At 35.2% G+C, this 13,292-nt stretch overlaps 1 protein-coding gene across 6 annotated transcripts in view; it reads right to left on the bottom strand.

Annotated features, from left to right (window-relative positions):
- CNTN5 (contactin 5) overlaps positions 1–13,292 on the bottom strand; it is a 605,427-nt gene that overhangs the window by 149,130 nt on the left and 443,005 nt on the right. For all 6 annotated transcript variants that reach the window (XM_063394532.1, XM_063394528.1, XM_063394530.1 and 3 more), the window contains one exon: positions 9,468–9,671. In XM_063394532.1, the coding sequence (XP_063250602.1) occupies positions 9,468–9,671 (204 nt within the window). The remainder of the gene's footprint in view (positions 1–9,467; positions 9,672–13,292) is intronic.

Genomic DNA, 13,292 nt, shown 5'->3' with positions numbered 1-13,292 from the left:
AAAGCTCCTTAAATCCTTTCAGCTAAAATGATTTGTGTTTTTTACATACTCTTTCCATAATAGCTCTTTAACTTCCTTTGGAGCCTATTTTTGAATGCAACAGGTTACAGGGAGTACTTGAATAAGTGGCTGATAAACGTTTAAGACAGCAGATAGAAAAGACTCTAAGATTCCTGACTAAACATCATCAGAATGTTTAGGACAAAATGAAAGCAAAATATTTCCTGTACCCAGGAGAAAGGCTAGGCATGGATTGATACTTGCCATTATTTTGTTAACAAATGATAAAACCCTCTCAGTTCACTAAGAGTGTTCATCTGAGAGGTTTCCCTGATCTTAGTCAGACGATGCAGGAATGTTAACACGGTTTTCTTACACCCTGGATAAAGCTCTAAAGATGAAGTTGTTTTGGATTCTTACTAGTTTGGATCTTCCTCTCAGATTCTGGGAAACCTCTTGAGGAGTAATAAACTCATTCTGCTGCATAAGAATTTTTTCATAATCTTACAGAGCAAAAGTTGAGTATCCTAGCACATTGTAATGATGATCTGTTGTGTGAATAAGTATGTAAATCCAAGAAAATTTTGCCAAGAAAATTCTCTTACAGAATGATCATGTATAATTTCTTCTCTTATCTATAATCTGTGATGAAAACTAATGTTGTCTAAAGTGTGTGTCCCTCTGGCAAATGAATACTTAGTATTTTGCCTGAAGACCTGCACCCTTAAATATCTCCAGATGTTTGTTTGTGAGAGCCTTGAACGCACACATTTACAATGACAGTAAATTGACAGCACAAACGGAATTAATTCAAGTATAATGATGATACCCACCATTGTATCTGGTCTACAGCAGAGATTTTAATGAACTAGAAGAATTTATTGACTCACCTGCTATTAATCTTATTCTATATGGAAGGACCAGGGCCTGCGCTAAGTCCCTAAAAATTTACTGTGGGAATGGTTGCTTTAAGATGACAGCCCACAGCATTCCTTCCACTTGGACATCTCTCAGCCAGGTTTTGAGCTTTATCATTTAAGAAGCCCTGAAAATGCTCCTGTGAAATTGCATTCTGTAATGCACTGAACTAAGCACTAAACTGAACTAATACTAAAGTGCCAACATTGTTTTCATACATAAAAGAGAAAATCTTATTGCATATCACTGGATGGAAAGAGTTCTTTACTGGAATATATCCTAATAGGAAAGAAAAATTGGTAATTCAGTGTCAGGAAAAAATATCATAATGAATACAGCACAAGAAGGGGATAAACTCTAGCTCACAATTAAGATGTTCATCTATTCCTAATTACAGAGTAATAAATGTGAAAGAAAGTCACATTTAGCAGAAAATGAGTGTTTAAAGTTTTAACATAACTTTACTCTCACCACTTTAAAATCCATATTTTACTCCTACTGGATTTTACTAGTTCATCAGTAACACAAACTCTGAACTCTGTCTGGAAAGCCCTTTCTAGAAATAGTATTACTTTCTTGAAACATATTGTTATTTATAACTTTTAAATGTATGTATATCATACATACAAATGAGCTTTCTGCCTCTCTTAAACATTGAAAACAACTAAACCCACTTAATTTTCAATTATAAACTGTTTTATGATTGCAATAAAGGGGACTGAGTCCAAACCCTAAAGACATAAAAGCAATGAGATAGTAGAATAAGCAACAAGGGAAACATTGGTATATTATTTAGTTCTTCAAATGAGATGCCAAAATTTCCAGTGTACAGCTTGGCCTGGAGAGATTTCTGTTTAGCTGTGTTTGAAGATGTTGAGCAGTAACTATGACCAAGTTTGGAGTCTTTTTCTATGTGGAAAAGTCTTTACTGAGCAATAACCTAGACTTCATCTATTTCCCATATATTTGTAAAATGGCATCCAAGCTCTCCTTCTGGTACTGGATGAAGCCAAACTTCACCGTTTGGACATTCTGAGATGAGAGAGGACGTGAATGGTTTGTATACAACATTACAACATGAAGAATTGGGTGGATACAGTTGTATTTAAACATGAAAACCTGAACATTTTCACTGACTAGGTATGTAGGTAATTTTTCCAAGCAGTCATACACATCAAGAAAGAGAAGGACTCACTACACTAGTCAACATATCATCTTGCTTGGGAGGCCTAGGTTAACGAAAATCAAATCATGGGGGATTTTTGTTCCATTTTGTTTTCACAGGGAATGAGATTGCGTTGAACCTGGCACAAGAAATACGTGCCAGATTTCTCTTAGGCATCATTGGTCAATGTTTATTGTTTCTCCTTTCCAATTTCTTGATATTCATCTAGGACAGGCTCACAAAAGATATTCAGAAACCTGGGAAATATTGTTTAATCTAAGTGATTAAGAGGAGGATCTAATTTTTATGGGGTTTGTAATTATTTTCCTGATGAAATGTTCACAGTTCTCAAAGAATCTCATTTTTCTTATAGGAAATGACACAATTATTTGTACTTCAAATATGACCTTAAGCTTATTTTTTTTCTTCTTGCAATCTGCAAAATTGTTTTACAAGATGAAAACAAAATATTTCCTTTCCAACTGGGTGCCAGAAGTGCCAAAACTATTGTGATATCCAGAGAGAGTATTTCCCTCACTTCTGATCAATTAGAACACAACTGCACAGAATAGTGTTGCTCTAATATTCACTGTATCTAATTAACTAGAAAAATCTTCCTAAATGAGAAATATTATTTCAATTGAGACTGCTCATCTAACCATGCAAAACAACTGAGCTATTATTTCCTTAATAAGAAAGACAAAACTAACGCTAAAATTTCTCTGTCTTCAGCAACAAGTGTTGAAATACCCATTGTTTTAGACCCAATAGCAACAAATCATCCTCTTACCTACTTGCTGCAGTTTTAACTTCAAGCAAAACTTCTGCTGTTCACAATCAAATTATTTGGCTACTTTGACAAGAATTCCAAACTGACAAGTAATTTTTATTTGAGTATTATGCCATACCCTATGACTGCAAAGCAGCAGTCAGTGGTGAATTTGTACCTAAGACCCTGAGACACAAAGATACATAACATTCAGGATCATTCTTCATAATCTGAAACCTTTACAGCTTTAAAGGTTACTTTCATTATCAATTTGAACAAATTTGAATTCAGTCACCAAGAATTAAAATATTACCAACATACTTCTGTCTGAAATCTTAATAGTTATGCTTCAATGCAACACCATGTCTAATCCTGACTTGAATTTAGAGGAATATTTTTTTCAAGTTCAGTTATTTTGGACTATGTATATTCTGTATATGGATCAGTTAATTCTTTCTTTGTGCAAGTTTCATAAATCATGAGGAGAAGCAGTGAAACAAGAAAACATGAGTGCAGAAGATGTGTAAGATGCTACATGGCTAGAATCGTGAGCTATTTTACTTAATTTTAAAAAGCAACTACTGTACTTCCAGCATAAAGTATTTCTATCAAGTAATGGGAAGACTTAGCAATTGAAAATTCCCTAAAGAGGTTAACAGAACTCAAAAGCAGACTAAACTCAACATAAGCTTTTGCAGTGGAAGAGTTCTTGTTCTACACTGAATCCTGGGACATAATCTTTTCCCAGCTTTTCTCTGTTTTCATCCTGTAATAGCCCCATAGCCCCCTGGGTTCAGCCCTCTAACATTATCAAAAGACCAACCCAAGTTATTTTCTCTCTACTTTTTTAGATTAAATGTTTTACAAATAGTTGAACTGTTGTGTCTTGTTTGAGAGTGTTCTTCAACTATTCTACAATCCCTATAAAACACTCTGTAAAAGGTTTATATATAGGAGCCCTCTATAAAATTCCCTGCCTACCTATAAGTTTCTTGCCTAGAACCCTTGCTGCTAACTTTCTAAACCATTGCTGGAACAGACTTTCTAAATAATAATAAAAAAAAGCTACTTTGGGAATAAAAAACCCTCAAACAAAATCAACTACTTTCTCCCATATGTATACATATATATTTTTAATTAAAATAAGACCAAACTGACATTTCTCAATCCTGATTTTCATCCTATTATTTTGACAACATTGCAGGAGGACCTTGGCACAAAAGCAGAACAAAAGACAAAAAATTTTCAAAATACCTGTAACCCATGCAGGATATATTTTCAGTAGAGTAAAGCAGAGATTGTGGGAAGACTTTTATTTTCCGTTTTCAGAGTGACTCATCATTAAAATACTTCACTATAGTTTTACAGGAGAAACATATTTACTACCAGGTAATGGCTGTCCAGGGACATTGCAATTTTATCAACCTGCCCCTGGAGCAAACCTTGCATACATTCATGTCTCTGTCAGTGTTATCAATCTTTGTTATCAATCACTAAAGGACAAACTTCATTTTGCCCAGACAGTTTGTCTCTGCTTGAAAAAAAAAATCAAAGTAGGATTACTTCAGGTTTGATTCCTGCCCTGGAGTACTGACTAAGAAGAGCTCCTACAGTATCTGTACAGGTTTTAAGGACTTGCACAATTCAAATATAAAATGTTACTGCAAAACCTTGCAGTCTAACCCACATGAAACAGGGAAGCCTACAAGGCTGGAAACTCCAGAAAACCTAGCACAATCAAGTCACAGCTGAATATGTATTTTGAACCCCTATTAAAATTCAAGCGTACTTTATTGTCTTATGGAATTCACATCCAATTAAAAAAAAAACGCAAAAAAAGAGAATGGCAAAGAATGACAGGTCAAACCCATTAGAGTTCATCCTTAAGCATTTTTTTAAAAAATCACAGTATCAATTAATTAACAACTTTCAGTGTGCTTCAGCTAAGTCTGTGAAATTGCAACTGCAAATTTTGTTCTGTCTTTTTTTATCACCTTATTATGCCACACTGGACATTTTTATTGCTCGATTTCTATTATTTGGGGATTTGCTATGATTTCTTCCAGATTCTCCTTCATGCTGGTAAAGAGGTCGTTAGCTAGCCTAGTGATGTTCAAGCAACATATCCCAGAGTTTAACCTCGAAAAGCATACACAGATCATATTTCATCATAGAAATACAGAAATGAACATCCTTAGTACCTTGATAACTGTAGGTTCTATCATTATGTGAAACTATTAATCACACTGAATTAATCACAGAAAGAGGACAGACAAAATTCAGTTCACTGGTTCACAGACTACAAAGACATGGAAAAAATCTGAAAGCCAGTTACATGAGAATATGTCTGGTCATACCAGCCTCTGGAGGTTAAACTAATTTGCTCTAATGGAACATAGTAGATAGTATCCTCTGGTGTCTGAAATTGTCCAGATTTGTGTGGAGTTTTTTTTTATTTTTTTTCTCTCTGGAAATTTCACCATAGCAAAGCTAATACGCAGTATCTGCACAGAGCTAAAATGAAGAATTACATAATTTACTACTGTACAGTAATAATGCCAAAGTTAATGTATTTTCCAAAGAAATTAAAAGGATAAGAAGGATGAGAAACTGGAATAAAAATGTGTGAACTTGAAATAACTGTCTTATGATCTCCAGCATCAAATGTTTGTACTCTCTAGCCTTCTATTTCCTAAATTTAAAAAGACTCTCTGTTCTTTTTATGAGTCAAGAAAATTTACTGCTCTCAATCAGCATCCAACCCCATGAATATACAATTTAAAAAAGCTGTTTATTATTTGTAAAAATTTATCAAATAATTGCTTCAAGTTTGCAATGCATTAAAAGGCAGTTAATGAAATTATGCATATTTTTTTGTTTCCCGCTAAAACTTTTTATCTCCTCAGAATTTTAGGGTGTTTTTATAACCCAGATTGTAGTGAAATCGAATTATATGAAATGACTGATTGTCGAGGACATCTGAACAAATAGGGTATTCATTTCATTCAGAATCCATCGAAGGATTTCTTGATGTTTTTATTTAATTTGCTTCATATCAAGCAGCTAAGCTCCCCTTTGAGACACATCACAGAAGAAATAAAAGATTAATAAAATCCCAGTAAGTTCTTACAGTCTTGCAGAGTTTGAGAGAATGCCTTAATATTATACCATTTCTTTCTCATAGATAAGTAGAGACCAGTGTTGTCATTGAAGTGCTCTTTGTCACAAGCTGTCAAGTCCCCTGGGCATAGGTACTGTATATACATCAAAATTAAAGAATGATGATAAATAAATCAACTAGAGTATTTTGGAGTTAATGATATATATGTTTGGAGAGTATAGGCTATATAAATTTCTTTATTTATATAGAGCTATTTGTAAAAGCTGTTTAAAACCACAAGCTCTTCCTGTGGTTTCTAACAAATGTGCTGACTGCTTTACGGTAATGTCAGTTGTGATGCCAACCACTGGAACTTAGAAAGATGTATTATTTTTAAACCTAAGTGAGTATTGAAAAGTTCAAAGTAAATCAAGTAATTTTATAACAACAACAACAACAACAACAACAACAACAACAACAACAAAAAGCAGCCTAAAAACCCATATTTAAAAGCGTATAACACAATTCAGCAAACATAGATTTGAGTATATTTTCAGGTAATTTCATGTTTGTTTTAAGGCCATTTTTAAGTCCTCACTTCCCTCTTGGAGTCTATTCCCAGCTGTTTCTTTCTTCATAAATTACTTTAATTTTCTTTCACTACTTAGCACTACCTTTTCAGCAGTTATTCTGTATTTTGGCACATAATGAATGCATATTTTTAAAAGGTTGTCATCACCCTTTAATATTTGTCAATGGACAAGGTAATATTACCTAAGGCCATTTGTATGAAAACGAAAAAGTACAGAATAATTTATGGAAATTTTTTGTTGTAATCCCAGATAGTTTTTAAAAGGCCCATAATATTGCATTATGTGAAGGGGGTACAACCAGACAGATGTCCCAAATAATATGATTTAGCAAAAAGTATTTTCCCTAACTAGTTTTTTCAAGGTAGGTTTATGGAGACTGCAAGATTTGGTAGAAAGCTGATGTTTCTTCACTGAGAAACTTTCTCAGTCACACAGGAGAGCAAGCAATTTACTGAGAAATACTAAAGAATTCCATGACAATAAAGGAGCTTTTCATAAATACCAACAGATTAAAATTAAGGTATGGAAGCCTAGTAGAAATTCATGTGTGTGAAAAAATGATTCAGGAAACTAGGAAATTGTTGAGGAGCTGTTCCTTTATGTGCAAACACTTCCTCAGTACTCCAGCACAGTTCACAAGGTTGGATTATCACAGTGGTGTGACAGTCAGCTGTGAAACAAAATTTGCTGAAGGCTGCTATTTACTACCCACTTGACATTTAAAAAAATCTACAGAGTTTTCCTTCATAGATTTTTTTCCTTAGCTCAGTGATGTAGACTGCTGCCTTTATCCTTATTTACTCTCAATTTCTTGCAGCGTATTGTGTGCTTACGTACTGTCAGTACAAGTTGGGTAATTAATCTGTTGAATTTCTGCAGAAGATGGAGCTAAACAAAAACATGAAGAAATATCATAAAGAATAAACAGACTAAGATATGAATAATAAATATGAGAGTAAAATTCTATTTTTTTCAGAGTCCAAAGAGATTAAAAAGGCAATCAATATTTGGGGTTTTTGATTGTGAAAAAAATTAATTTTATCAAAAAGATAAAGTTCATTATGTTAAATCAGTAAAATTAAACACCTGAAACTTGATAACTTAATAAACCAGCAAAAGAAAATAGGAAGTGATAAATTAGAAGAGCAGCTTTTTGCTGCAGAGGCTACTACTATGCAGAATGAAATTTAAATTTGAAACAACGAACAAACATCAACTTAATTTAATTCTAATTGGTGAACTTAGTTTAATAGAGTAAATTAAAAATAAGTCATCTGTGTTTAAATCCAGATTTTGTAATGTGTCTGTAGCACAGGACTAGTATTAGTTTGAGAAAAAGCTATAAGAAAGACAAAAGAAAACTCTCAAAAATTTCTCTCTCTTTCTCTCTTTGATTTATGTAGGCATTGCATTCACATGTGCTGAGTAGCTGTGAGGAACTAGAAAGCATAACTCAGTGTGGAACATCTTGGAAAGAAGGAAAATATTGCCCATTTCCTCTCTTCCTTTGAGACATGGCAGAAGAGATTGACACCCACCTCTCTGGAAGTTCCTTTCAGGCTGTTGTAGAGAGTGATAAGCTCTGGCCCAAGCCTCTTTTTCTCCAGGCTAAACCATCCCTCCCTCAGCCCCTCAGCCCCTCCTCATCAGATGTGTTTTCTAGACTCTAGCAGCTTGACTGCCCTTCTCTGGACTCACTCAAGCACCTCCATATCCTTTTTTCAAGTGAGTGGCCCACAACAGGACACACACATAAGATGTGGCCTCATCAGTGCTGAGTACAGCAGGACAATCAATCTCTGCCCTGCTCCTGCTGGCCCCACCATGGCTGACCCAGGCCAGGATGCCATTGGCCTTCTTGGCCACCTGGGAACATGCTGGATCATGTTCAGCTGTGCTGACCAGGTCCTTTTCTGCTGGCAGCTTTCCAGCCACTCTGCTCCCAGCCTACAGCACTGCCTGGGGCTGTTGTGACCCAAATGTGGAACACAGCACTTGGGTCATCCTTCTGATCACTCTTATGGATGGGCCTCATATTTGTTATTTTCCAGTCAACTGGGATTTTCTCAACAACCAGGACTGTTGGTAAATAATTGAGAGTGGCTTGGTGGGCTCTTTCACCAGGTCCCTCATTACCTGGATGGGATGTTGGGTGCATCCCATCCAGGCCCAGAGACTTTTGGGTATCTCATTGGCAAAGCAGATCACTAACCATTATGGGGGTATCACTATAGTCTCCATCCCTAACTTCCAGCTCTGGGATATCCTGAGTACAACTGGTTTTGGTATTAAAGATTGAGGCAAAGAAGGCACTAAGTATTTCAGACTTTTTGTCGTCCTCTGACACTAGGACACACTTGATGCCCAGAAAAGGATGGAGATTCTCCCCAGCTCTCCTTTTTTTCTGCCAGTATATTTAGGGAAACATCTTGTGTTGTCTTTAAGCACAGTGGCCAAATACATGAACGATCTCATGGCATCCTGCAGCAGGGTCCGTATGCCCCACATGGCATTTGCCAGTCCCCTGTGGATGACTCAGGTGCCTGAGAGTATTGGCATGGCAGTAGCCACTTGTGTTGAGGTGACTGAACTGAGCCCTAAGGAAACAGACACTGCCTCTAGAGATGTGCTTCTCCTGTCAGTGACAGAACATCAGAACAGCAAGGTGGAATAACTGTTCTAAACAAAATACACCAAGAGGTGTCAGTTTGCACCTCAGCCTTCGCAGATCTAAATATTCTCACAATGTCTGGGTGTTTTAAAAGAAACTGGCTCCATGAACAACGTTCCTTTGCCAGTTGCCAGGAGAATGCATAAATATGAAAAACATGGAAAAAAAAATCATGGTTCTTAAATTAATTAGAGTATTTTTATTTCGTTATTTTTCTTTCATGTAGTCCCCAGAAATAATGCCTTTCTTACCATCGTTTCTCAGAGTCAGAGGCGTAGGAGGACTCAAAACTCTGGCGTTTGTCACTGTGTTTTTTACCAGGCATATGTAGCTGCCAACATCGGATGTTTGCACCTTGGATATGTAGAGATTGCCTGTCTCCTGAGAGATGAAGCGCCTGCTGTCTTCTGCCACAAAAGATGGGAATTCATTAAATACCCAGCTGTAGATGATCTCTAAAAGAAGGCAGAAAGAAAATAAGATAAAGTAATTACAGGAACTGTGTCATGTTAATAGATACACTAAATTAATGTCCATTAGCTTTATTTCAATAATCTATGGGGGAACAAAAAGTTAAAGATTTTAAAAACTTTTTGTTTGTTTGGTTTAGAATTGAAGAGAACGCTTTTGCTCCCCTTGGGATTTTGAAAATAATATAAATGCTGAATACACAAGTTCTTTGTGAAGGCAGATTTAGTTCAGGTAAAATAATTTAATTATTCATCAGACTCAGAAAACAGCAATAAGATATTAGATAATTCCCTTTTCTAGTCCTTTGGGTCAAACCAATAACAATATCCAAACAATTATTTTCTCTCTTTGTTCAGATTTGCAGGGAAATATAGCAAGGTGATTCCTAGAGAACTATGGATGACTTCTTCAAGTGTATCTGTATAAACAGGTTTAATTCCAAATGTCTGTTTTTAAAATCACTGGATTGTAGTAACTAATTCAACCAACCTTGTAGGTAATATGACTGCCTTGTAGTTCAATCTTTTACATCTGTTTCATTGAAAAATTTCTTAACTTTACCTTTATGTAGCTTAAGTCCCTATGATCAATGAATAATTTCTTAAATCAAAGCTACCAACTACTCAGTGACTTAAAAATAGCATTTAGATCCAGTCCCTTGGTTCTTTTTTTTATCCCATGAATCATCTATTCTGTTTACCTGAACATTATATACTTTTCCCTTTATACTCAATTAGTTGAGAAAAAAAGTTATTTCCTATTATTCCATATGAGATTATATCATGATTTAATAATAACCTAGATTCATTTATGTCTCAACATTTGAAATATGAGTAAAGTTAATGAGATTCTGATTTAGCAGGATGTTCCTTGCAGGGAATTATTCATGTGGAGTTTCACCAACCCTGACTTTAAAGTCTTAACCCTATGTATACTTCTCTACACATTGTTCTCCTTTTGAAATTGTATTCCATTGTTTCATTCTTTCTTCACACTTTAAAAAAATATTGTTCACTACTTAAACTGGCACATTTGCTGGAAGACTATTTGTTCCGTAATCTGCCCCCTGTATAGCCTTCAAAAATCTGGCTTCAAAATGAGATAAGCCAAAACTAGTCCAGGAATGTAAAGTCCCCACTACTGCTTCAAGATCCAGTCTGCTTCACTGGTGTAACAAAGTCCAAGCTTTTGGACTGAAATTTCTTTTGTGACTACTCAGATTCAGCAGCAACAGGAAGACAGTAATTTCAAGTATGTCAATCTGGTTCTCTCATACTTTCATCCCCAACACAGTTAAAAAGTTTTCTTGATTTAAAGTTAACTCGAAGATGAAGGGGTCAAAGAGGTGAGAGGAAACACCTCAAAATTTAAATTTTACTATGTGCTTTTCTTTTAATGATAGGAGAGGAACTAGTACAGCTGCTTTTGCTATAACAAGGGTGCTATTACATCCTAGCCAGGTGTGCACTTTGACTATAACAGTATAGACAGCATTAGAAATTCCAGCTGATTTGTCCTTTCTATCCTCAAAATGGGGAATAAACTGCACACATTCAATTTTTGCTAAAATCTTTTTAAGATTTATTAGCAATTCTGGTGACTACACAGGACTCTACGGAATTAAGGACTCTCAGAAAGTTCTCTGACTGTTCAGATTTTCCTTCTTCTTCTGTTATGTTTCAGGCAAAATACTAATTATGCCCCAAATTTGTCTCTGCAAATTTTATTACCACATTTTGCCATAATACCTTATCTGGCAAAAAATGATTCATGAGAGTACAAAATTCTACAAAGTGATGATGAATACACAAGTTCAAGGAAAATACATAGGCTTTAACTGAAGACCTGTTACCAATTCAAATGGAAAGCAATCAGTCTCACTAATTGCTCTGGTTTAAAAGTAGTTCAAATCAAATGCAAAACAGTCATTACTGTGGGTTCATTGGCAGTTCACACAGAAGAGAATTTTCTCCATTTGTAGCCTAAAACCACTTGTAATTAATTATTCATTTATTAATTAGAATTAATACTAAGGAACAGATTTCAGGCAATAAATTTTTGTGCCTCTAAGGAAGTAAAACACTTAGTCTTTCAGCACTCTCTGGTGCTGAATCTGGGGGGATACTGTCATTTTGTCACTTTCTTAATTATTTTTGCTGTTAAAAATGGTGTGATGGATGAATGTGTACTGGTATAGAGTACTGAGAAAAAAGTAACAGAACTCCTGCCAATTCTGAAACTCAAAGCATTTAAGGCCATAAAGCTGTGGTTAATTTTTTTTTTCTTTTTTTTTTTCCTTTTTCCTTTTTCCTTTTTTCTTTTTTCTTTTTTCTTTTTTCTTTCTTTTTTTTTTTCCTTTTTCCTTTTTTCTTTTTTCTTTTTTCTTTCTTTTTTTTTTTTCCTTTTTTCTTTTTTCTTTTTTTTTTCTTTTTTTTTTTTTTTGTACACCTACAGCATCTATATTCCAGCTAGGAGCCCAAACTCTGAAGTCCGGAAAAAAGTGCTAGCGGTTGATTTCTTGATTCTTCTCAACCTATTAACATGGAGAGAATTGCTCCTATTTTTCATTTCTGAAAAGCAAAACCCTAGGAATACTCTTTTAAGTACCTGAAGAATGCATCTGAATTAATCTGGAATTCTTGATCTCCTTTGCAGGTGAAAAGCCCCATGTCATGAAGTGCATGAATATTTTTCTCCTGTTAGACCTGGTTAATGAGTTCAGCAATTCTTAAATAAATCTTTGAGGGTCATGTCCATACACTAGGCATGGGCTTCAGTGGAAATATCTCAGGAAAATGCTGCAGACCAGTCAGAAACAACCACAGCTGGTTTGGGATCTGGGGACCCCACAGTTTTTAGCTGACAGAAATAGATGGATGATCTTGCAGAAGTGATTTTACAAAAGGGTGTTCACAGAATGACTGCAATTAAGGGAAAATGGGTGTACCTTGACATTGATCCATTGTGCAAATATCTCACACTTCTAAATTTGCAGCCCTAGAAGAGGATGAAACATGCATTGCTGTTCACATTCTTGGACTCTGACTGTTTCTACTTTGTATGCCAGCAAAATTACAAGTTAGAGTTTGTAAAAAACACAATTGCTAGCAAAGGCTGTCCAAGTACAAAACCTAGGGGTTTGTTTTCTTTTGCTGGTTTGTTTTTCTACTGGCAGTATTAAGCATAAGCCAATACCCAAATGATTGCAAAGACATTAAAAAAAAGAAACCTAATAAAAAGAAAATAATGGAGAATCAACATTTAAAACATAGCTGTCTCTCTGTAGACGAGTGTGTAATCTGTAGTACATGCACAGTAAAATATTCTGAAACAACAGTGGGTGTAGTTACATGGCACAAGTCCCACAGGAGCTCAGCACAGGAGCACATGAAAACTGCAAGAAAGACGTTTAAATATTATCTTAAATCTTACTCTTACAAAATGGTAAACTGCTGAATGAACTTCCAGGATTTCAGAATAAAAATCCTAAAACCAAACAGATGACACCAAGTCTATTTGTACACAATTCACTGCAGGTTTTACTGAATTTCAAGCCCAAATTTTCCTATAATCATTTATGTTAAAAGATTTTAGAACCAGTGTAA

Source organism: Prinia subflava, chromosome 3 (assembly GCF_021018805.1).
Source record: "Prinia subflava isolate CZ2003 ecotype Zambia chromosome 3, Cam_Psub_1.2, whole genome shotgun sequence".
NCBI lineage: Eukaryota > Metazoa > Chordata > Aves > Passeriformes > Cisticolidae > Prinia > Prinia subflava.
The sequence above is the reverse complement of the archived record's forward strand: the minus strand, read 5'-3'. Positions and strand labels throughout refer to the sequence as shown.